The 26,543-nt window shown below is 36.0% G+C and overlaps 1 protein-coding gene across 1 annotated transcript in view; it reads left to right on the top strand.

Moving 5' to 3' along the window:
* Positions 1 to 26,543, top strand: part of spz3 (Spaetzle domain-containing protein 3) — a 279,567-nt gene that overhangs the window by 182,628 nt on the left and 70,396 nt on the right. The window contains exons 4-5 of the mRNA XM_087407075.1: positions 17,824 to 17,948; positions 18,274 to 18,531. Coding sequence (XP_087263201.1) covers positions 17,824 to 17,948; positions 18,274 to 18,531 — 383 coding nt within the window. The remainder of the gene's footprint in view (positions 1 to 17,823; positions 17,949 to 18,273; positions 18,532 to 26,543) is intronic.

The raw sequence follows: 26,543 nt of genomic DNA, 5'->3' as shown, positions 1-26,543 counted from the left end.
TTACTAGCGATCTCTAAATTTTAATATTTTTTAATATTTTTTAAAAATTTAGTGTTCTTTTGGCATGAAAATGGAAGCTTTTGAGTTAAGTGTAGCCGATTAAAAAGAAAAAATTTTTTTTTCCTTGGTAGTCTAATACATAACGCAAAAAAAATTAAAGAATCACCTATTCGTCCTCAAAAATAGATAAATATTCAAAAGAGTGTAACTTCGTCAAAAATGATTATAACAAGATTTTTAAAAAAGCATTTAAAAATTTGAAATATCTATTTTCAAGATCGGTAATTGATATTTTGATCAAATTGATTTTTTACGTAGCTATACGAATTGGGTATCCTTCAAATTTGAAAATTTTGTACAAATTTTACAAAGGTCTATGCATAAACAAAAAATCGCACATAAATATTATTTACAGCAGTCGAAATAGTGAACTTTTACCTTTAATTTGCTTTTTTATTGAATATTGTACGATTTTTTTTCACCGAATTATTCAACATTAAATAAAAAATGATCCCTTTTACTTCAATATTAAATAATTCAATGAAAAAAAATCGTACAATGTTCAATAAAAATGCAAATTGAAGGTAAGGAGTCACTCTTTCGAATGTTGTAAACATTTTTATGCGATTTTTATTTCACATTCTAGACCTTTGTCAAATTTATACAAAATTTTCAGATTTTACGGATATTCATTTCTGTTTGTACAGTTCCATAAAAATCAGTCATATTGAAATATCAATTACTGACTTCAAAAGTAGAGATTTCAAGCTATAAAATGCTTTTCTAAAAATCTCGTTATGACTATTTTTGACGAAATTCCTTTATCTTGAAGTTGATCTATTTCTGAACAAACGATTAAAAGATCATTTTAAATCAGTATTAAAAAGGACTAAAATTAAAATTTATGGATTTCCGTAAGAAACGATCGGATCAATGTTTGGTGAAGCATTTTAAAACTTAAAATATAAGTTTCGAATCATATTTCTCAGCAAAAATTTTATTACAAATGCCGTTAATTTAAATTGTACCTTGTAAAATTGAAGAATAAATTTTAATGTGCACGGATAAAACAATTTTTTTTTGCAAATTTTTAAAATTGTATTGTACAACTTAACATTTTCTACTTAAAATGATTTCTTATTCATCACGCTGTAATTTTTTCACTGATGTAACGATTTGAAGTAAATAATGAATTTTCAGTTCTTTCGCTAAAAACGATATAAATTTATTTAAAAATACTTTAAAAACGCAATATGGTTCTCTCTTAGAAATCGCGTATTTGCGGCCTGAAAACGTGCATTTAAGATAAGTCTGTTTCATATCTGATTTTTAAGAGAGAACCATATTATAGTTTTAAATCATCTTTCAATGAGTCCCGATCTCAATCTAATAAATAAAGCATATGTGATATAATTGGTCGTCAATTACGGCGAAATTATCAGCAATTAGAAAATTTAGGACAGTTAGCGTTCCGTCAAATTTGGTGTACTATTCCACAGTTTGCAACACGAAGATGTATTAATATAAAATAGACGTTTGCAGGACGTTATTCAAAATAGAGGTGGAAATACCAAATTTTAGTCATGCCTGAATATGTACTAGTCTACTAGTTTTAGACTAACGAAAATGGATACACGCACGCACGCACGCACGCACGCACACACGCACGCACGCACGCACGCACGCACGCACGCACGCACGCACGCACGCACGCACGCACGCACGCACGCACGCACGCACGCACGCACGCACGCACGCACGCACGCACGCACGCACGCACGCACGCACGCACGCACGCACGCACGCACGCACGCACGCACGCACGCACGCACGCACGCACGCACGCACGCACGCACGCACGCACGCACGCACGCACGCACGCACGCACGCACGCACGCACGCACGCACGCACGCACGCACGCACGCACGCAAAAGCACGAGTACATGTGCTCGCTTTCCGCGCGCCGAGAGCATATGTACATGTTTGTATGTGTGGCTACCGATTTCGTCAGGCCGCCGTCTGATTCTGTATCGCCATTATGAACGCAGAGCAAGTACTCAGACCAAGTACTCAGGAACCTCAAGGTACAATTATTAAACTGTAACCTTAAAAAATTAGTCCATATACATATACATATGATGTTGCCAATGTTTCCATATTCGAAATAACTTTTATCTTCAATTTTTCATGCCTAAGAATTAAACTATTAAAGTGAAAGAAAATGCATTTTATAGGGGATAAACAATATGTTCATGATTTCTAATTGAAATTTCAATATAACGTTAACTTTTTTTATAAAAATATGTCAATTTAACGAAAATTTTTATTTTCATAAATAATTACACATTGTAATTTTTATTAATGATAAAATGGATGTGCTTCATAATATACATGGTATCCCAAACATTTGACATCACTTGTAACCAAGTAGATCGGACTAAATTGTCGAAAAGTCTCCTATTATATTTTGCAATTTTTAGAATAATTAACAAGATATTAATTTCTAAACAGCCGAATGTGCCTGGCCATATCGCAAATGCACAGAGAAGTTTCTTTGCTATACGTAACCGTTGCATATTAAATAACTTCTCGCGCATATATGTGATTAATAGACACACATTTGACACAATATAGCCAGGAGAATGCGTGCTTATACAGCGACATTTAAAAATCAATACTTCAATAATTATTATAAAAATTTCAAAATGATATAGAATTTTTTTTCGATTCGAGTTTATTTCTATATACCGAAAAATATGATATAGTATCAAAAAATATGATATAGTCTGTACAGTAATTCCTATTATTAATGTTATATATATATTGTGACATGACAATTTTTATCCGTCACTTTCGCGGAGTGTTTGCGGGGAATCTTGGGTCCTCCCGGTTCAGAGGGCTAACGCGTAAGAGGGAGCGCATGCGAGCGCACATACGAACGTGCGTGCGTTATTCACTCACTTTGTCTGCGTTTGTCTATTTTTTCTGTAAAGAACTTAATTCTTTTATTAGTTAGTCTCATATTTAGACTTAAAGATACCAGCGAACCGTGCTCGGTGGCTGAAATATCGTTTTGTGATTTCTTGTCTCACCCATCACTGAAAGAAGGATCACCACGCCGAGAAGAACGAAAGAGCCGGATTTGAGGAACCTCGCTAGGCAGTCGAATACGCAGATCGTAGAATTTCATGTATTTGTTTTATAATCCGCTACCGTCCTGAACTTTGTTATATTGCACACCGCTCACAAAATGGAGCTATGGAAGGCAAAAATTCTTGCCCCTCCTCAGATGAGCAATGCAAACGTTTGTCGGAGATAAAAATATCCCGATACGGAGCCGGTGGAGGAGCTGCCAGGACATCCCGTGCCAACCAAGAATAATTTAGGAGCTACCGGCGAAGCAGAAGTCCATGGCAATTTGTATTACGCGCTTTAAGACGTAAGGCTTCGCAGAATCTATACGAGATCCCGCAAGGACCTATATGATACGCAGGCCGCGTGATTGACAGGAATCAATTGGCGCGTGACATGGCCCCAATTGGGGGGGGGGGGGGAGGGATACGAACGGTCTGCGTGATTCCACGGAAAGCTGCTGGCACTCACTCGTTCTGTGGTTGAACCGTCATCGATTATAAGAGGATGCAAACTTCTCTGCTGTCGAGAAAATTCGAGAAACAGTAAGCTGTCGAGAAGCAGTGAGCTCTCACGTTCACAATCCAGTATTGTTGCGACAAGGACCAGAGGAGGATATTGGGTGAGAATGCCGCCACCGTTGTAAAGCTACCGATCATTGAGTTCGTAGTGTCGGGTGGATCGCGCGTGAAAACTCACGTGGCTGCAAGCGTCTAGAATAATGGCCGCCGTCAAGATCGGAGGAATTGCGAACCACGTGCCATCCGCCCGAGCGTTGTCGTTAAGAGAATTATTAGCTGCTGATCCGCGCTCGTCTCTCTTGCAATCGAATCATTTTTCGTCTTGTATCTTTTATGCCTTGTCGAACCGATTGCTGTAATTGTATCGTGTGCTCGGATTATCGTTCGAATTTGATGTTGCCCTCGTAGATAATGTTCTTTGTTCGAAACACGAATTATTATTATTGTATGCTGTCGACGGATGTCGGGAATATTTTGTCGCCGTACATTCGCCACTTCCGAAGGTGATCGTTCGGAAAATTAGGATCTTATGATATAAAGTACGACTGTTGAACCAGTTAGAAATAAGTTGTAGTTGTCGTTCGCGGAAGTAGATCTTGTCAAATCTTATGGAACGAGGCTCCAGACATTAATTGAACTCGGTTTATTAAATATAATTATTATCTATTTCATTATTAATTTATGTGTGGTTTTTGCAACCTATCTCTCTTGTCTTCTAACAATTTCGCTACCTTTCCGACTCACTCATGTTGTCGTCGTGAATTAAATGTAAGCAATTAATTTAACGTAGACGAAAAATATTGTCATTCATAAGAATGGCACGCTCTCTCGTGCCTGGCGTCCAACTTGTTTAGTGAAAAGCTCTAATAATTGTTGGAATCTATCTGTCTGTCTGAGATTCTACACTTATTTCATACGAAAATTCCTTTAAGTAGTAAAAAGTCACAGAACACGCGACAAAGTTGTGCCGTAGCTCGTGAGCACGGTTACAGTATATATATTCCATATGTACATGTATGAATTCATTGAGATATAAGGATTAGGTAAAGGACAATAAGTATGGGTAACAATGTGCACGAGTGAATAAGGATGCATTGGATTGTGTTAAAAAAATTGGGACGTTTCGAGGAGCATAAAGTGTCCAAAATGAGGTGAGGATGGGTAGAAAGGATGTGAGTAAGAATGTAACAGGATACATCAGATAAGTGTCGAAGCCTCTATTGTGAGTGGAAGGACAGGCGGGAAGAGGTTCGTATAAATAGCGTAGGTTGGTAAGTATATACGGAGAGAAAAAATTTGCTGTGATCACTAATCTTTTGTCGTAATAACAAATTTCATTTGTAAGTATAGAGTTCGCAAAATTATTTACGGGTGTAACAAATAAAATGTGTCGACTCATATTTGTTAACTCAACAATCAAGATTTGCTGCAGTTACAATAAAAATAAATATATTTGTTAAATAAGCAAAAGATGTATAATTGCATATATTTGCATATATTTTGCTTCCATTTCAAGAAAAGTATTGCTGAAAGTCAACGAATGCTATCGGAAGCTTATGGTGATTATATTTTATTGATTTTAACATGTGAGTACTAATTTTGACGCTATAAAAAAGATGATTTTGACACGGAAGACAAAAAACGTCCAGGCCAGTTGAAAAAGTTTGAAGATGAGGAAGTGAAATTTTTTTCACTCAAGACCCGAGTCAAACGCAAGAAGAATTTTCACAATCATTAAATGTTAATCGATCAACGATTTCCAGATGTTTGAAGGCCATTGAAATGATTCAAAAGCAAGGAAATTGAATGCCGTACGAGTTGAAGCCGAGGGATGTCGAAAGGCGCAAAATGACTTGTGAATTGTTGCTGCAAAACACAGAAGAAAAAGTTTTTTGCATCGTATCGTGACTGATGAAAAATGGATACTCTACGATAATAAATGGATACTCTGAATAATCCGAAGCGCAAAAAATCATGGTGCAAGCCAGGCGAACCATCAACATCGACGGCAAAGCCGAATATTCATGCCAAGCTTACCCTCTGTATTTGGCTGGGTGTAATGTATTATGAGCTGCTCCCAACGAAACTATCACTGGGGAACGCTATCAATATCAATTGATACAATTGAGCCGAGTATTGAAGCAAAAACGACCAGATTACGCGAAAAGACAACAAAATCATTTTTTAGCACGACAATGCTCGGTCACATATTGCGAAACCGGTCAAGGAAATGTTAGAAGTGCTTGACTGGGATCCTATTACACCCGCCGTATTCTCCAGATATTGCTCTTTCCGATTACCACCTATTTCCATCGATGACTCATAGCCTATCTGAGTAGCTTCCATTCTTGATATCAAAAAATGGATCGATTCGTGGATAGCCTCAAAAGATGTGTCGTTTTTTCGAAAGATTCCTACGTGGAATCCACCTATTATCAGAATGATATTAGGTATTATAGATATTACCAGAATGATTGGAAAAAGTAATGGCTAGCGATGGATAATATTTTGAATGATCAAGTTGTAATCATTTTTACAATATCATTTTACAATAAAGACGTATTTTTACCAAAAAATCCTTTAAAATTAATGCACACTCCAATACATGTCTACAAAACTAATAAATTATGAAATTAGTACCGTATATTTATTACTTTTAATCACTTAAATTTTAACAGGCACGCGAATTTCCATAAATGTCGAGGATCTTTAATAGCATCTAGTCGGTGACACAATTCTTATCTATATATAGTACATAAATTATATTATGTTAACTTCTCTTTTGATTATTTTATTATCCCGTTTTTTTATTAATTTGAGAAAATTATGTTTAGAAAATAATATTCTTTTCATATTTACAATATACGTCAGATAAATGTTAAATAAATGTTAAATAAATGTTTTTTTAATTATATTTTAAATAAATAAATAACAAGAAATAAACATTTAATAAACGTCACATAAACGTTAAAAAAAAATTTAATAAATTTAATAAATTAATATTTCTTTAAACCATTATTTCCAATAAATAATTAATGTGAAATAAACATTTACTAAACGTTAAATAAATGTGAAATAATTGTTTCTTATCACCACATTTTAAATGAATAAATAATGTAAAATAAACTTTTTATGAATGTTAAATAAACATTTAAAAAATATTTCTTTAAACCTTTATTTCACATGAATAATTAATGTAAAATAGACATTTAGTAAACATTAAATAAACGTTTAAAAAATTTTTTTTCAACTGAATTTTATTTCAAATGAATAATTAATATTAAATAAATATTAAATAAATATTAAATAAACGATTAAAAATGTTTTGGCAAATCATTATTTCAAATAAAAGATTATTTCAAAATAAACATTAAATAAACGTTAAATTAAGGAATTTTGAAAACAAATCGTGAAAAATGTAAAATTAATGAGAAATGAACGTTTAAAAATGTTTAAAAAAACATTGTCTGCTGACTTGGTTATTTCTGCATCAATAAGAGTTACAAAAAATAAAATAAGATTAACAGTAAAATGAGAGAACAATCATAGAAGAGCACAAAATGGTGAGACACCAGCAGAGACTGCTGCTCTATCAGAAAAAAACAGCAAGTAATAGATTACAAATGGTAAATCGAAGACGAAAATTAATGATATTAATAAACTCGAAGTACAAAAATGAGAGTACGAAATAAAATAATTACAGTGTAACAATGATATAGAAAGGCGGTTGAAGGGCGGCATAAGTATGAGACAGTATATGTGATCCAGAATGGATCAACGATGCGAAGACAATAAAAAAGTGGACACTCGAAAAGAAGAGAGAGAGGAGGATAAACAGATAGAAGGAGGAAGGATGTTAAAAATTTTGACAGCAATATAAGAAAAGGCAGTATGGAATTTGATAAAGTGATGCATGGGAAAAGGTAAGGAATCATGGTAGCAGGTGTGATGGGTATCGTTGGAATGAAATTCAGAGTTGAAGTGCATTAGGTAAAGTAGTTGCGAAAGTAGGAAGGGATATTATATCGAAGTAAACGGAAAACGAGACAGCATGGAGAGTAAAACGCAGTTTAACATAATCAACTAGATTTTGCGAAAAGTGGGGATAAATGATCAAACTTACGAGCATTATATGAGATACGAAGACAAATGTTCTGGATAAGCTGGACAAGGGATAATGTTTTTTGAGATTGAGTAGGAATATACACGATGTTGACATAATTGAAAAGAGAGACAATAAAAAATTGAGACACTAGAAGTTTCTGAGCAGTAGTAAGAATGTAACGAAATGGATAGAAAAGACGAAGGAAGGCAACCTGACATTTGACAGAGACATGATGATAAAAGGACTAGGAGGAGTTAAAATTTACAGAAAATTTTGATAGAAAATTGTGGAATAGAAACAGAATTGAGAGAGGGGGGAGGGAGGGAGAGGAGGGGCGGGGAAGGAAGAAGGAGAGATGGTGGGAGGGAGGGCAGAGGGAGAGGAGAGGAGAGGAGAGGAGAGGAGAGAGAGAGAGAGAGAGAGACTCTGTAATAAGTAAGGAAGATCTGTAATAAGTAAGGAAGGAGGGGTTTAGATGAATCCCATTCGGAAGTAAACCTAAAGTTAGTGTTAAGAATTTCGGCAAGGAAAGAATTGGCGGGTTCGAAGGAAAGGAGAAAGACGACATGATTATACATCATTATACATGAAAATTTTGAAAGAAATAGGAACAGAGGGTAAGGCAGAGATAAATAGAGTAAATGATAAATGGAGACAAATGGATAAATAATAAATTATGCAGTAAATAATAGAGTGATAATAGATAGTAATAGATTAGAGGACAGAGTCTTGAGGGACACTAGAGGAAACAGAATGAGGAGAAGAGAAGGTAGCGAGAGAAGGGCGAGGAGAGAAAAGAAGGACATGCTGAATACGATCAATAAGGAAAGAGTGTACAAGGGAGGATGAGAGATTGTAGTGACCAAGTTTGAGCAGAAGAAGTTCATGGTCAATAGTGTCGAATGTTTTGGAAAAATCGAGAGCAATTATAGTGGTTAGAAGACCAGAGTCGAAACCACGAAGAACAGAATTTGATAAATGCAACAGCTTGGTGGTAGTGTTGTACAAGTTCTGAAAATCGGATTGACAGTTAGGTATGAAGTTGGTAGAGTTGAAATAAGAGCTCAGCTGCCTGAAGCTTATTTGCTCAAGAAGCTTAGAAAGGAAAGGAAGAAATGAGAAAGGAAGGGGGTGAGGAGGGATTGGGAGTTTAGAGATAGGAAAAACAACGGCATGTTTCCATAAAGTAAGGAAAAAGCCTGATATGAGGAGTTGAGGATGTGAAGAAGAGGATTAAGACACTGAAGACAGAGAAAGAGCATGTAGCCTGAGATAAAGATCGACGGAGGTAAAATTAATGCACAATATTAGATTATTATTTGACAATATTAGAGTTCAGCAAAGGTGATAAGAGAGAAGATGAAAGAATTTGAAATAGTGGGGAAAGTTGAAAACAATGAAGAGAGAAAAGATGGAGAAGGAGAGGAAGGAAGAGAATCGATGAATTGTTAAGGAGAGATGGATCGAGAAAGTGTGCAAGAATACTGGAAGAAGAGGAAGTGGCACCGAGAAGGGAGAGGTTATACCAAAAGTGACGAAGAGTGTGAGAGGAGAAGGGAAGAGGATAGGAATGACCTCTTTTTCTAACGATGGCAGCGATTGTATGATAGCGAAATTCATAAAAGCGTAGTCGACTCCGAATCGGGTTTGCTTGAATTTTGCTAACGCGCGACGTTTAAGAGAAATAAGTTTGTGTATTGTTAAGCCAGGGGCGGCCTGGTATGGCGCTTAAAAGTCAGTGATGCAAGACGATCGAAAATGGATAACAAAGAGAACGTGAAATACCTTTGTATCAATGTGCGAGTTGTAAAAAATGGGGAGACCAGCAAAGAAGGAGAAGACGCTCCTGAGCGTAAATTCCGACTCCAATCGGAAAGAGTCGACTGAAAGCAGGTTAAGCGATAGAGATATGCGAGAGCATCGAGGGGGTTGGTCGAGATGCAATGCAGCGTGGACAACAAAGTGGTCGCTAATAGTGATGTCAGAGCGGAATCAATAACAGACGTGAATAGATCATAATTAAGTCAATAATAGAAGAGATATCGGGAGTAATACGATCGGTGTGCGGGAGTGCACCGCGCGGAAAGATTCGAGTGAGAAAACGGCACAAGGTTGATATGATAAGCGGCAGTAAAGAGAACTCCGTTTCTTTGTAATTTAACAAAAGAATTTTCTTTAATATGCACAGTTACAAATTCAGAAAATATAATTAATTGAATATTAGATTAACAGAATATTAAATGCGGTCACCTTTTCCAAATTGTAGTTGGAATCGCGGTGATGGAAAATCTCGGCGATTTTCTCGGCACTTCTCGAAAAGATTCGTTTTATAACGGTTTTCACTAAGCGGTAGCATGGCGGTTTTACGAAGCGATATAGTAGCGAGATTATGACTCTAAGAACTTTAAGAACTTTTAGACTCTAAGAAAGAGGACGGCGAGATCGAAGCATTTATTGCTTTCGGCCTGGGCTTTCTTCTTGGGAAAAATCCAATAAAATTTTGCCACAATCATAATTATTACGTGGCATTAGGTGTACAAAATTGATTAGCGCTTTGGATTCTTTTCTAACGACGTTCAACGTAACAGTCATGCGCGACAGAAAATCCGTGCGTGGGATTGGTGACAGCGCGTGACGTATTCGTCGGAGCGCGGCGCTCGCGTGCGCGAATCGAATTTCTAGAACTTTCGATTGTCCGTTGCCGGTAACGACAACTTGTTTGCGTGTAACGAATTGTTTCAAAAAGAACAAAGAACGACGAATCGCTTGCTTTTCTTACGAATTACCGATCTCAAACAATCGGAGATGAGCTAGTGAATGGAAAAATGGGACAAGAAGAATAGTAGATGAGGAAAATTTAAGTCGGAGGGATTGAGCAAGTTTATATTTATATCGTACCTAAAGATAATTGTCTCGAATGTACAGGCAACAGCCAAGAGACAGAATTCAATGTAGTGATAGTCGACAATAGAAGAGCGAGGAGGACGTTAGGCGCAGTACGTCTACTTTTGTGATGTAGGGGGCGCCAACAAGGTCACAACCTTCGCGCGGTACATCCGGCGGACGAGCGTCGAAACGAATCGGAGAGACAGAGAATGAACCATCGATGTATAATACAATGCCTCCGCCATGACTGACGACGCGATTCGAGTGGAAAAATGTGTATTCAGAAAAGAGACCATAGAATCGACGGTAGTAACCAAGTTTTCCCAACAACAAGGTTAAAATGGCGAGAAGAATAAGAGAGAAGAATTTTTCAAAAGATTATAATGTGGAACAAGAGAACGGAATTGATGTGACCAACGAGAAATGCATTAGGGAGGAGATCGACAGAAACAGGAGGGGTGAAAGGGAGGAGGGGGATAGTCAAGCGGTGAAGGCAATAGAAGAAGTATGATAATGAGGAGAAACTTGAAGAGAAATACTAGATGAAGGAAAGACGGAGACTCCGAAGCCGCTACACGAGAAAAAATTGGGGGAGAAATAGCGCAAGGTAGACAACCGCTCAGAGCAACAAAAATATATGATCCCACGTCGTATCCATACACTCCTTATACCATGACGTGGTGCCACTCGTCGAGTCTCACTGTAAATGCGTCGCTCTGGGTCAGTAGCACGTTCGTAGAGAGATATGATGGACTGCCAAGGAGCACATCTGAGGTCGAAAGATTATGATGGCGCCGTACGCAGATGAGAAGCTCATTCTTCCTGGCGATAGTACTCAGCTTGACGATTAGTGGACTTGATGACAGGGAACGATCAAGGGTCCTGAATGCGCCGATAACCTCGGCAAGAGATAGAAAGGTACCGAGTGAAGCGGCAATAAGAGAGACAATGTTAATACAGTCGGATGAGATGACGGGTATTCCGAAAATGATCAGCTCGTGATCGTACTTCTCATTCTCAAATCTATCAAGACGGACGGCTAACTCACCGATATTAACGGAGTCAGGATCAGGAATAGGCCCGGATGTGGACAGAGACCTTAAGACGACTGAAGCGATCCTCCAGGATAGCATGTCCAGCAGCCAATGTGCATAATTCGCTCGACGTGCGCTCAGCAGCAATAGCAAGACACTCGACGGCGGATTCAGCAATCTCGAGTCGTCGACCAATCGGCCCAAGACCAATAATTCCGGAGTCAAGGGCGGAGTTAATTTTTCTATCAATCCGGACGATATGTTTGACCCTCGATTCCAATGATGCAATGCTCTCCCCCAGAGTAGCCGGGGAAGAACATAGAGAAGACAATGTAGACCGAAGGTTGGCGATAGCGGATGACATGTCGGGAGAACTTGAAGACGCCAAATGATCAGAGCAGACGGCCGCGTGACAAGAGAGAGGCGATTGAGCTGGGGCGAGAGAACGCCAGACAAAGAAGCAGACGGACGCAAGTCAGTAGAGGTGCGATCAGGAGGAACAGACACAGATGAAACGGACATGGTTCCACAATGGCCGAAGGGGGTGAAGCGTTGTTATCCGTTTTACAAAAAATACAGATATCGGAACGTGAAATAAAGTGTTTACATTTGAAACATGTTGATTCAGTGTTGTTACGAAATGATTGAACGAAGGGTAAACTAAATATGAGGAAGTATAACTAATCTAAAATGACAAGAAATAGAAATAGAGAAGATGAAAATAAGTATACAATTATTTTCAGAAATTATGCAAACTACGGAATTAAGAATTACAGAGTTACGATACGCAGGATAAAACGCTGAAGATACAAACAGAAATGCAAAAGCAGAAGTATCGCGTACTTACAAGCACAAATATGCGGAGAGAAAAACAGAACATAACGGCGCGAAAACGGAGAAGCAAGCTTACATATATAGTGCAGGACACAATGCGAGGCAAACTAATAAAATAACGTGCCGACTATCGCAATACGAAACAACACTATTCGATGCACAGAAATTAGCACTAAAAGCACAAAATAGGCAGCAAAATTATATTCAAGAGTAGAACACGAAAATCGCGATTAGCTAAAACACGAGAGACCATAACAGAATGCTATCATGACGACAGATCAAATCCAACTCTCAATATTAACATCACAGATTTAGAACAATCCTATCATAAATGGATGATATCCGAAATGACACAGGTAAAAAGATAAGATTTCGGTATAAATGTGCAAAGTGACATAGATCGGTTTCTAGACATTTTTCTTTCTATTATAAACAACGTTTTCCTCTCCCACTGAAAAAATGATTTCTCTTTCTCCACTAATTTCCCTTTCCTTCTTATTAAGATGTACGTTACTTTAAGAAATATTGTACTATCGAGATATTAAACTGTTCTTAAAGAAAGTTATTCTTATCATCTTTTAACAATTAATTTGTAAGACTTCGGACAATTATTGTATAATCATTGATGATCGCTGTTTCCAGCACAAGTACGTTTCAATTAAAGCAACGTAAATATGTATAAAAAAATGTTCTCATGATTAATATATTTTTTAAATAGTTTGGAAGTCTTGCGTTCATACACAGCGTTCAAAAAAGAGAAATCTGTAACATTAAGATATTTGGGTGGAATTCCAAAAGGGTAAATCCTTCGATTTTATTGTCGATTAGTATACTGCTGTATTTTGATGTGCTGATTACGAATATGATAATGAAAATTACAAGATCATTTTGACATTTGCTGCGCAATCATCTGGTTAAGCGTCACTACTCAGCATGTTTGTCAGTACATGTTGTACTGAAAAATGGATAGGACGTACAATTTCTTTACGATTTCCACCTCACTTCCACGCGAAGCGACTTTCACCTCACCTCCACCTTTGCTTAGCGGCGCACGTGAAACACTCGAAAAATGTGGAAAAAATCGGTTTTTAAATATTTGACCTTGAAAATGACATTGTCGACAATTTTCATATGTGTAATCAGGGCATCAGGCAAAATATAGTAGTATGTCAAGCGACAAGAAAATCGGGGTGTTCACTTTTTCGGAACGCTATCCATATTATGAAGTGTAAAAAAGAGGAAAGATAATATTAATTATAAATAAAAGCTTTAGAAGTTAGCGCAAAAAAAAACACATTGTGAGATGCACAAATTCTTCATTCAAAACTTTAATTCACATTAGTCACATTTAATATTAAATACGAACGTTTTAAGCTCAGATTTAAGTCATCAACGTAATATCACTAAAGGTTGTAACCGTGTTCGCGAGCGACGGCACAACTTCGTCGTGTCCTCTTAGCTCTCCTCTTACGTAAAACGTACTTTTTCACTCGACAACGTAATATTTCGACGGCGGATTTTCGGCAAATCTCTTAGGTTTTCACTAAATAAATTGAGCGCCAGGCACGAGAGAGCGTGCCACTCTTTCGATAATCTTCTTAACTTTTATTCCTAAATTTGCGACGACAGGGGTGGGTCGTCAAAAGTGGAAAAATTGTCGGAGGACAAGAGAAATAGGTTGTAAGAATCACACCTGAGATAATAAAGAAATAAAGAACAGTTGTATTTAACGAATCGGTTACATGAATCGATTACAATCTCCGGAGCCTCGCTCCCTCCGCTGGACTCGATATAATCAATTTTCACGAAAGAGACTTACTAACGCCGGGCGAATCTGTGATCCACCTGAAGTTACGAACTTGGACCGGCAGCTTTACAGCAGCGATGGCGACGCTAGTCTTATTCTCGTGGTCCTACTCCTTCCGCTTTTCTTTTCGGCAATCTCGCTCGCAGCAGTAATTCTCGAAAATTCTCTCGTCAGCGGCACGTTTTTTACAAATCGTCGGTTCAGTCACAGTACGAGTGAGGCCCGGGAGCTTGTTGTGGATTCATGCAGGCCGTTTGCCCCTCTTTCTCTCCTCCCCTCAGGGGGCCGTCACGCTCCTGCTTATTACGCTGTCCGCGTGTGTTACAAATCCTTGCTCTTAAATGCGCGTAATATAATTTTCTTCTAAGGGCTGCTTTTCTGCCTAAGGTCCCGAAACTTCCCGGGCTGGCAGGGAAATGTCATGGCAACTTCACGTCAGGGACATATACTCCTGACGGACGTCCGTACGGTCCTTTAGATGGCCGGGAATTCTCGCCTCCAGTCAAATTCTGCAAGGAGTGCGCGATATAAGAAGGTTTTAAGGTGGCAGCGGATTACAAACAAATTCAAAACAATACGACCTACGTGTCCGGACTTCCGTGTGGGCGGCCTTCCAATGTAGCGTCGCCTCTTCTTTCTTTCTTCCGATATTGTCTTCTTTCCCCCACTGACGGGTGAGACGACATAATTACAGAATGACATAATAGCTGGCGAGTGCGATCCGTGGCGATCTGAACCTTAATTGTGAGACTAATCACTAAAGAAAAAAAAAGTTTTGACAAAAAGAGAAGAAATATTAAACAAGAACAGACAATTACATTCGCAGATCCACTCGCACGCGCCCTCCTAGCCGGGAGGATACGCGATTCTACTGCTGACGGCTTCTCGCCAGTAATGGACACAAATTGTCACATTACAAGATATAATCAATTACACTTCCAATAATATCCGCAAACACGCATTATCTCCGCAAATGTTTTCTATAATCAGCTGCAAGCCAAAGGATAAAGGTATTTAGAAATCCTTGAAACTCTCAAATCAGTTCCATAGAATGGAAAGGATTATGTGTATCTTAGACTCCATTGTTGCAACAGCATATTAAATTTTGACAGTTGTAAATTCGGCAATCTAGAAAATATTAAAAAATTAGTTAGAAAATTGGATAAAAATACTGATTAGAAGACCGAGCTCCATTGACCATATATATTATGATCAAGGTTATGATTCTGAATGATCTCCAACAGATTTTAATCGTCGTTCATTATTCGTAAAAAACGTTATTAATAAAATAAATTTAAGAAATAACATCACATTTTTGCTATACATATTCAATATTAAGTAATATCCTATACCTTCCCTGTTTCAAAATATTCAACTTTTCACGTGAAGAGAGGTCTATCCCACTTCCCTGCCTAGGAGCGCACGACTTTCACGTAAATCAAGGTCTACATATACCCTCCTGCTTAGAGGCGTCGAGGTCGTGCAAGGAGAAGAGGTGAAGTAGATTCCGCATCGTGTAGAAAATCGTACTCTTCTAGTCGGTTCACTCTATACCTCCCTCCTGTCTATAGTCGTCCAACTTTTCACATAAAGTAGTGAAATAATCACCAACTTTGATTGTTAATAATTTTTAACGAACGATGAGTAACGGCTGAAGCCTGTTGAAGGTCACTTAGAGTCATAACATCACCTTGACAATATATAATATGTCATTAGATATTCATCCTAATCAGTACATTTACCAAAAATTGAAATATAATAGAATAATTCAATGCATTCGTCAAAGTTACTTCACTGTCAATGATAAAATGACTTATTTGTAATTAATATTGTTTTAAATTTCGAGGAATTCTGAATTGGTTTATTTTTCAATTTTTTGTTTGTGAATAAATGAAGAAAGATTACCTCTAATAAAAATCACATAAATTTTTCCCGTGTGTTGACTAATGAAAAAAATAAAAAAGATATATCAGAATTGTACATTTATGCCGATAGCGTGGATTTATGTATCAGTTTCTTTATGTTTCAATTTTCTTGGGTATGTTTATGAGAATGTGTAATTTGATTGTTTTTTTGTAGAAAAGGTATATATAAAAATATTTCATATACTAGCTTGATCAAAAAGTTTCCGGAATTCATTCAGAAAATTCAAAATACAAGTTTATTCATCAAAAGTGATATTGTTCCCTTCAAAGTACTCTACAGCGACTGCAACGCACTTATGCCAGCGCTTGATCCTCTCGAAACATTTCTGGAACTCTATTATTGGTATAGCCATCAGAGCCGTCTTCGATTTTTTCATTACCTCCTTTCGGCTATTAAAACGCGTTCCCCGCAGGTTTTTTGACTCGATCGAACAAAAAAAAATCGCAGGGAGCCATATCGGGTGAATTCGATGGCTGTTGGATGGTATTCGTTGTTGCAAACTCGTTATTGCAAATTCAACTCCATTTTTAAAACTGTAAAAAATCGAAAACACACGCAGAGGTAGATGTACTCAAGACGGTGTAATTTTTACAAATGTCAAGCTATGGCGATAAAATTTGATGGAAATGTCAATGATAGATGTGGCAACCTAGCCAAAGAAAAGAACTCAAATCAGCTGACTCAGAGCATCACCTGGTGGTCTCTTCCGGAAACTTTTTGATCAAGCTGGTATGTTCTATTTCAAATTAGTTAACACTAATATAGTAAGAATATGTATATAGATGTCGTATGATATTAAATCATTGATATCTTTTGAATATATAAATATGTGAAATAAAAATGTCCTTTTTTACAGCCTATTATGTGCCATCGTGGCAAATATCATCAGTTGTTATACAGGCAACAGAATAATTTGTCAGAAGAACAGTTTTATTTATGCAAAGTTAAATTTGTAAATTATTAGTAGATTCTTATCTTGTTATTGAAGCAGTAATGATTTCGCTATACAATACAATTTGCTAATAATAAAATTTGCTGAAATATAAATATTTAATACATTCTTTTAAATTGAACGCAAGTGTGGCATGGTAGACAGCACACTGATTTGTCGTGCCAGGGATCTTGAGTTCGATCCCTGATAGTAACCAAAGTATTTACGCTCGTGTCTCCTCTTAGAAAAGGTCAGCAGACTCCCGAAAATATCTTTACCCATAGAAATACTTTTCAAGAAATCCGCGGTTTGGAACCGGCTTTAAAACTGTAGATCCCATATATTTGTGACAATTGAATAATTAGCGTGATCATCACAAGCATGTGCGATAGATTTGACATAGGCTAGGTGCCTAACATAAGAAGAAGAAAAAGAGGACAAGATTATTATATAAAAAATGATTTTATTTTAATTTTCAATAATATTTTTTCATATTTTGTCAAAGGAACAATTTTAAATTTTGTTGCAAAATTTGAATAATTGCAATTATGATAGCAATTTTATACCAAATACAAATCATTTTCTCTTCGTGCTATCCAATATTTTGCGATATCACGTTGTAATTAATAAATGTATTGATTCGTAGATATTATGGACTGCACTTTCGATAGTTTTGGGTGCTGAACTGAGAGGAGACTTGATACGGGGCGCACCATGTATCAAGAGATATCATCAATTGTTCTGTCCGACTGCTGGCAACACATATCCAATGTGCGTATGAATAATTCTATTTGTTGATATTCTTAAGACTTCCACGAATGTTTTTTATATAAAGATTATGCATTTTGCGAGTTTTCTCCGTATCCAGATCCATTTTTGGAATGCCCAAAACATTCCAAGAATGGATCTGGACACAGAGAAAATCCGCGAAACGCATAATCTTTATAATTCTATTTGTTACTTTTTAATATGCTTCTAGAGATAATGTTACATCTAACTACAGTTAAACAAAACTTATTGGAGAAAGTAAGAAAACTTAAGGGCAATGTGCAATTAACTAACATGAATTGTAATTTAATTAAATCGATTTTTGCAGAGACCGCATAGAACGTTTTATTGACGAAAATAAAGCGTTAATGAAAAGAATGTATGGTGATTTTGAGATGAATCCAGAGTCAAATGAACGCGGGCCTCATACTAAAACGCGAAGAAAAAGTAGAGAAGTGCGAAAGCATGATATCCTGGACGGTAAATCCAGAGATGACTCACATATAGAAAGTGAAATTGACAAAGAGTATTTTAGTAAGAATAGAAATGCCAGACAATCTTTTGGGAAAAATCGCAGCACAGGCAGGTGAGAGCCATAAATGTTTTTATATTAATATTTTATATTTAAAATTAAAATTATAAAATTTTAGAGGCTCAGCGAATTAATAATTTATCAAAAAATTCATATAAGGGTTAAATGAGCCAATGCATGTTGTCGGTGCCGAAAAAATATATTGTTACAATTTACAAAAGTCTTTCGAACGTTTCGATTCTCGATGGAACTATCTTCAATGGATACATAAATTATATTACATATGTTGTTAACATCTTGCGTCTGTTCCTCATTATTCCATTCCGCTGACATGTAAGCTTTCGTCCTGACGGTCTATCAATTTTCATATATTCTAAGCCAGACTTCACTTCCATAATTTACACAAGAATGTTCACTCGATATGATAGGGATCTCTATTCCGAATGCATTCTAACATGAAGTAATTGCAATGAGTTTTTTATGGAACGACGAGGAACAGACGTAAGATGATAACATATGTATTGGAAATGTGTAATAATTTTAAAGGATTTTTTGGTAAAAATACGGCTTTATTGTAAAAAAATGGTTATAAATTGATCATTCAAAATATTGTCCATCGCTAGCCACTACTTTTCCCATTTTTCTGGTAATAGATGGATTCTATGCCGAAAGAACGATCTTTTGAAGCTATCCAAGAATCGACCTATTTTTTGGTATCTTCATAAGAATGGAAACGTTTCTCAAACAGGCCATTGATCGAAATAGGTGGTAATCGGAAGGAGTAATATGACGAAGAATATGACGGATGTGATATCCCAGTTAAGCGCTTCTAATGTTTCCTTAAGCGATTTCGCAACATGTGGCCGAGCGTCGTTGTACTAGAAAATCACTTTGTCGTGTCTTTTCGCGTAATCTGGCCGTTTTTGCTTCAATGCTTGGCTCAATTGCATCAATTCTTGGCAGCGTTCTCCAATGATGGTTTCGTTGGGTTGGAGCAGCTCATAATACATTACACCCAGCTGATCTCATCAAATATAGAGCATGAGCTTGGCGCCATAAATATTTGGCTTTGCCGTCGATGTTGATAATTTGCCTGACCTGCACCATGATTTTTTGCGCTTCGGATTATCATAGCGTATCTATTTTTCATCACTTGTCGATACGATGCAAAAAACTTTTTCTTCTGTATCTTTGAAGCAACAATTCACAGATTATTTTGCGCCTTTCGACGTCCCTTAGCTTCAACTCGTACGGCACCCAATTTCCTTGCTTTTGAATCATTCCAATAGCCTTCAAATGGAAATCGTTGATTGATCAACATTTAATGATTCTGCAAATTCTTCTTGCATTTGATTCGGATCTTGATCGAGTAAAGCTTCCACTTCTTCGTCTTCAAATTTTTTCGGCTGGCTTAGACGTTTCTTGTCTTTCATGTCAAAATTATCTTTTTTGTCGAAACCAGTACTTACATGTTGAAATAGATGGATATAATTACCATAAGCTTCTGACAGCCTTCCTTTCAGCAGCATTTTTCTTTAAATGGAAGCAAGAAAACAATGGTGTTTTGAACAAAGATAGCAACAATATGACCCGATGCGATGTGGTTATTGGTGCGGCTGATGTGCCCAATATGGCGCCGAGAGTGTCTGGGCGCTGGCGATTACCAACTAACGACGAAGGACAATTGGCGGGAAATCGTTAGGTTGCAAATGAATGCTACTCACTAATTCTGACTGTTATGCCATAAGGCGATTTAATACAAACTTGACTAATTATTTAACAAATATAGATTACAAAAATATAGACGTGATTGCGTGCGTAAAGCGGCTCGGATGCCGGCATTGCGTCGCGAGGTTAATAGGAATTTAAGAAAATATACACTGAGTATTTATCCGACGACGCTAACAATTATCACAAGACGGTGATCGGTATCGATCTCGCAATGTACACAAAGTAATTCGGAACCTTAACTTCCGAGTTTTAACTTACTAACTACCGCAGAGACTTACACGAAGTCTGCACGCAGTACGCCATGACACCAGAGAGAGCGAAAAGGAAGAAGAACTGAAAAGAAGGACCAACTTCAGCGCCGCAGCTAACGCTCGTAGCGCCGCAACCAACGCTCGCAACGTCACAGCGACTAGTACTAGTTACGCCGTCTCTTGAAAATCCTTTAAAATTAATGCACACTCTCAATAATATAATTTATGTATCTATTGAAGATGGTTCCGTTGAAAACTGAAACGTTTGGAAGACTTTTGTAAATTGTAACAATATATTTTTTTGGCACCGACAACATTGACTCATTTAACCCTTATATGAATTTATTATTTATTTTTACGAGGGGCATTTTAAAAGTAAGAGTCCCAATCATAGAAAATTAAAATGAAGGATAAGACAATTATGAAACTACCTTATTTTATTAACTTATATCTTAAGTTTTTTTTTCATATAATCATCATTAATTTGTAAACATTTGCAATATGACATTAGTTTTTTGATATACTATCAGAAATATAAAAGAATGTATCTTTTTGGAACGGAACTATGACTTTTAATTCAGCCTTGATTTCATTGTTTTTGTCACTCAAACATTTTTTAAGGGCAGGAAAAAAGTGAAAATCACTCGGTGCAAGATTTGGAGAATAAGATGGATGAGCATACACAGGGTGTTCATAAAAAAACCATTCAGCATTTATATGATAGATGGTACACCATACTGAGTAAAAAAAACTTTAGTGAACATAGGTCAAAAACTCAATCAAAATATAAATATTTTTATATGTTAACATCATGAATGACTTATTTGCTATATTTAAATGCGATTATCTATATTGGGGGTGGAGATTTAGGGCTACCAGAGTCTCGATTAATTCTAAATAAGCCTGATTCACAAAGACGTTGATGAAGATTTTGAAACAGTGTATGAGAGAAAACTCTTCGATTAGGAAATTTTTCGACGTAAAGACGTCGTGCAACAGAAGCATTTCCATTAGCTGGACTGGTAAATATCCTGTTTAGATGATCCTTCTCCAATTAACTTTACATATGTTGTCAAGGTCACAACTCTGAATGACCTTCAACAAGTTTTAACCGGTATTCGTTAAAAAGTTATTTAAAAAAAGTTTGAAAAATAACGTCTTATTTTTGCTATATACAGGATAGAAATTAAATGTCAAAACTTCTGAAGTGTGTAGAAAATCTAAGATACGATAGAGATTACGATAAACTAAGAAAAATGTCTTGTAGAGATATGCTCATTTTTGCTTCGTTTTGGAGAAAATCGCAAAAAAGACAAAATATAGTTGCTTCGTTCTTGCACTGTCCTTAAGTATTATTAAAATATTAAAATCGCTACAATCGTACAAGAAGACAATAACAATTCCGTTTTCAGCTGAAAAGTTTTTTTGTTTGTTTTTGTCTGGGAATTATTTTTTTTATTCGATAAATTAGGTACATCCAGATGTACAGATTATTATTTGGAGACTGATTTCTTTAATTATTTGGAAGACATCCACTTGTAACGACGGATTGAAATGTGGTTTCAACTTGATAGAAACCACATGTCCAGCTCTTTGTGGTGCAGAATTACTCGAGCTTGGCTAGAGAGACATTTTCCACAACGATGGGTTAGACAGGTGGAGGAGTAGTACCTTGATCACTCCGATCGCCTGATTTGATACCACTGGACTTATTTGTGTGGAGGGGATACTGAAGCAGAAAGTTTATTCGTCGTCCAAACCAACTCAAGAGAACAATTAAGAAATCGATTCAAGGCTGCACCAAATATCGCCAGATTAGTATTTAGCTGCAACACGAACTGTCCATACTGGATGCAATGCTTGTATTGCTGCAAGAAGCCAACATTTTGAACAATACGTTAAGCAAGTGAATACAACGTGAATAAGTAATGAGAAAATATAAAAATGAAAACTACGTTTGGCCTTTTTTATGATTTTTTTTTAAATGAATAAAAAACGAGTATATCTCTATAAGACATTTTTTTCTTGTTCTTTTTGATTCCTTATATGTTCCTGTAATTTTGATATTTAAATTCCAAATACCTTGTATAATATTGAAACAATTCTATATCCTTCCTTACTTACGTAATAATTTTTCACGCGAAACGACTTTTACCTCCCCATCTGCTTGGCGCACAATTTCCCCGCAAAGCGACACCTATCTTTCCCATTTTTCCCCCCTGTTTAGGAGCACAGGACTTTTTATGCGAAGCGAGTTTCATCCCATTTCTCCAAATTTTTTCGCGTGGAAGTCGTGCGCTCCTAAGCAAGGGGAGAGGTGGGATGAGAATTGCTTCGCGTGAAACTCGCGCGCCTCTTAGCATGGGGGAAGTGAGGTGAGAATCGCTTCGCATGCATAATAAAATATATTTTAAAGCAGAAAATTTTTGTATTATATAGTACAATGAAATACAGTGAAAAAACATCATTTTTCACATACTTTCTTTTTTAATAACTTTTAAACGAGTAACGAGCGACGGCTAAAATCTGTTGGAGGTTACTCGGGATTATGTCCTTGACAACATATCAAGGTCAAGGTCAGTGGAGGAGGCTTCCCTAAACAGGATATTGCAGGGCGTACAAAAAATATATATTTGTCATGTCTTGATTAGAATAATACGTTGACATTTTTAACTACGATAATATATAACCGTGTAATCATCAAATATATATAATAGATTCTCAATCATCCGTTGATAACAACTGACTGATTGCCGATGAAATGTTATGAAGTATATATCGAATGAAGGCCTACAAAATGCAATTGATAAATACTGAAGTAAATATCGCATGCGACATGAAGAAGCCAATAAGTCATTTATGTTAACCCTCACTATTCACATCTGAAAAAAGTATCTACCCACATCCGGATATTTGTAACCCATTTTCTTTTGCTTTTATTTCAGAGTAATGCATCGATTTCAACTAAATTCTTTTTTAATCTATCGTTTAAAGATTAAAAAAAAGAATTTTTGAGTTAGAAAGTCTAAAATATCGTAGCACAAAAGATATTTTGCAGTAAGTGGAAAGGAGTCGAAAAAAAACGTCTGAATTATGGAAATCTATGGAGGAGTTACGCTAACCCTTTTGTGGATACTGAAGGTTAATAATACAGTCATGGCAGTGTCGCTGCGCGTAGCTTAGCACTGAGATACTACCAGTGTCTCCAGATACAAAAATGTTGATATCTCAGAAACGATTGAGCTTTCGACCTATGCTCACTAAGATTTTTTTACTCAGTATGATGTGTATACCATCGACCATATAAATACTGATACTAATGGTTTTTCTTAACACTTTGTATATTTGACGTTGATGTGTGCAGCCTACCGTTTCAAGACTTACCATCACACTGCCGAGAAAAAAAATAATTGTGGCAATCATTTTTTTCGCAATATTAGCAATTATAGTGTTTATAATTAGTTTTATAGAGTAATATTATAGCTATCAATTTCTAGTACTCAACACAGTAAAAATATAATTGCGACAACAATATTTGTACTATTAATTGGCAGTTAAATAGTACAACTACATTAATAGTTTACATCTTACAAAAAATAAAATAACAATTATATTTTTATAGTTTAGACAAACACTCTTTTAAAATGAAACATACTTTACCATAATAATTAATTAATCATTGTTCATGTGATTCTAGGCACTCAAACTTTATTCAAGAAAAATATACAGCGTTTATAGTAATTCAGTATCATCTATAAGTCCGTATCGCAACTATCAAAATCCAATATGGCTATATCAATCTAAATCAAATACAATTTACTTGTTTTTATCATAGCTAAATGGTTATTTCTATTAAATTTTTTAAAATAATTTTTAATTTTTTGAATAAAACACGCAATATATTAGGTGTTGGAATTAATTCGTAGCGTTTTACAAGTGATGGGAAGTACTTTCATTAATGTATTTTTTAATGCTCATGTGAAATAAATAACATTCTTTCATTAAAAACGCTACGAATTAATTCCAACACCTAATACATTTTCATATTATTTTTTTATCATAATAACAAAATACATTAATAAAATATTAATTTCTTTAATCTTTTTTATATTATACCTTTTATAATAAGTATCTCTATTTTGTTGAGAAAATTCTTTCTGCCAATTAATTAAATTCTCACACACCTATTTCACGCGATTTTTTTACACGTAAGAAAGCCATGTAAATAGAATCTATCGTAAGAAAAAAAAACAAAGAAATAAATTTATGAAGAAAGACTGAAGCGTTTAAAATTATAAATATCTTATAAACTGCTCAAAAAAATTATGATAAAAAAATTGTGGACAAAAATTGATCAACTTTGACTAACTTTGCGAAAAATTATCGTAGGATGACGTATTTTTCTTATTGAAAAAATCTTGAAATTTTTACTTTAAGACTAGCCAGATTTTAAGTTTGATGCACTGTTACCACTATAATTCTCTAAAATATAAGAATGTGTTTGTCAAATAAAAAAATTGTAAAATTTGATGGAATGCACGGACTTTGTAATTTTTTTTTGAGAATGCCACTTGCAACGGCATAAAGTGCGAATTTTCTCCTTTAAATCGATTTCTCATATTAATGCAGATCATAATTTTAATTTTTTTCCTACAGAATGTCATTCCAAATTTATACTAGAGCTTATGATAAGTCTCTCAGATTGACAGATTGTCTTACCAAATCTCTTAATGTATGATTATTTAGTACAAATCTGAAATGATATTTCGCAGAAAGAAATTAGAGCCTGCATTAATATGAGAAATCGATTGCAAACATTAATCGAGCAATGCGGAGGCAATATGCATTATTGAAATTTAAACACAAAAACACAATGTGCAAAATCTACATACGCGTAGAAACGTACAAAATCCATCCAACAACTTCGTCGTGATGCATATCCGGTAATAGAGGTAACGTCAGTTGATGTCAAAAATGTAAGGATAACTTTAAAATGCTGTAACTTTGCGAAAAAAAATCACAACGGCTCGTTTTTTTCAAATTAAAGGAAAAAATTCAAACTTTATATTGCTGCAAACGGCATTCCCCAAACCAAATTTTACATAGTCCGTGCATTCCGTCAAACTTTGCAATTCAATGACAAAAACATCCTCATATATTTGAGAGTTACAGTAGCACGGTGCACCAAATTCAAAATTTGGCCATAGTGTCTTATAGTAGAGATTTCAAGCTTTAATTAAAAAAAAAATCTTATTCTACGATAATTTTTCGATAAAGTTATCGTTAGTGAAAGTTGGCCAATTTTTGCCCACAATTTTTCTATGCCATAATTTTTTTGAGCAGTGTATATTCAGTCCGTATATCTTATTTTTCTACATACGTAGCAAGAATCATATTTTTTTGATATATGAATAGTTGATCACAAGTAATGATCATTCTCGAAATTAGTCGATCGTTTGTCACGCCTTTTGGAGTGGCTTCATTGGAGTGCATGCGGGAGCGCACTTGAGAAACAGTGAATCAATTGGAGCGGAAGGAAAGGCCCTCACACAAAAAAGTACGCCTCACGTCGAGCGAGAATCGCGAATCGCGACAAGATTGAGCGCCAGACATGCTCTGAGGCAATATCGATCTCACTAATACGAATGATAACCGCATTTGTTGAATGCTAACTCGCTCGCGTGAGAGCTGACTAGCTCTGCCTAACGACAGAGGGGCGGAATGTTTAGGTAAGGGCTGTATCGGTGGAAAGGTTGACGAGATAAACAAGCACAAGAAGCCAAAGAATACAGTCGTCGCAAATATAGCAATTATCGATGCGTTTAATATAAAAAGAAAAGGTACAAAAAAAAACAAAAATAATGATGGCCGCACTCCTTAGAGAAAAAAAATCTCTTTAGAGAACATGAAAATAAAAAGTAACAAGCAGCTAGAATGCAGAATCGCAAGAGTAGGTAACGAGAACGCTCTTGTAACAGACGCGAGAAAACACGAAGTCGTTTCAATAATTAGCTGAGTCTCAACATTCACGCGCATTCACATCGTAACTCCGAACATTCTATCGCAAGATTAGAATCGAAAATT

The sequence above is a fragment of the Acromyrmex echinatior genome, chromosome 6, assembly GCF_024713525.1.
Source record: "Acromyrmex echinatior isolate Ae372 chromosome 6, ASM2471352v2, whole genome shotgun sequence".
Taxonomy (NCBI): Eukaryota; Metazoa; Arthropoda; class Insecta; order Hymenoptera; family Formicidae; genus Acromyrmex; species Acromyrmex echinatior.
This window is presented reverse-complemented; position numbering and strand designations above follow the sequence as displayed.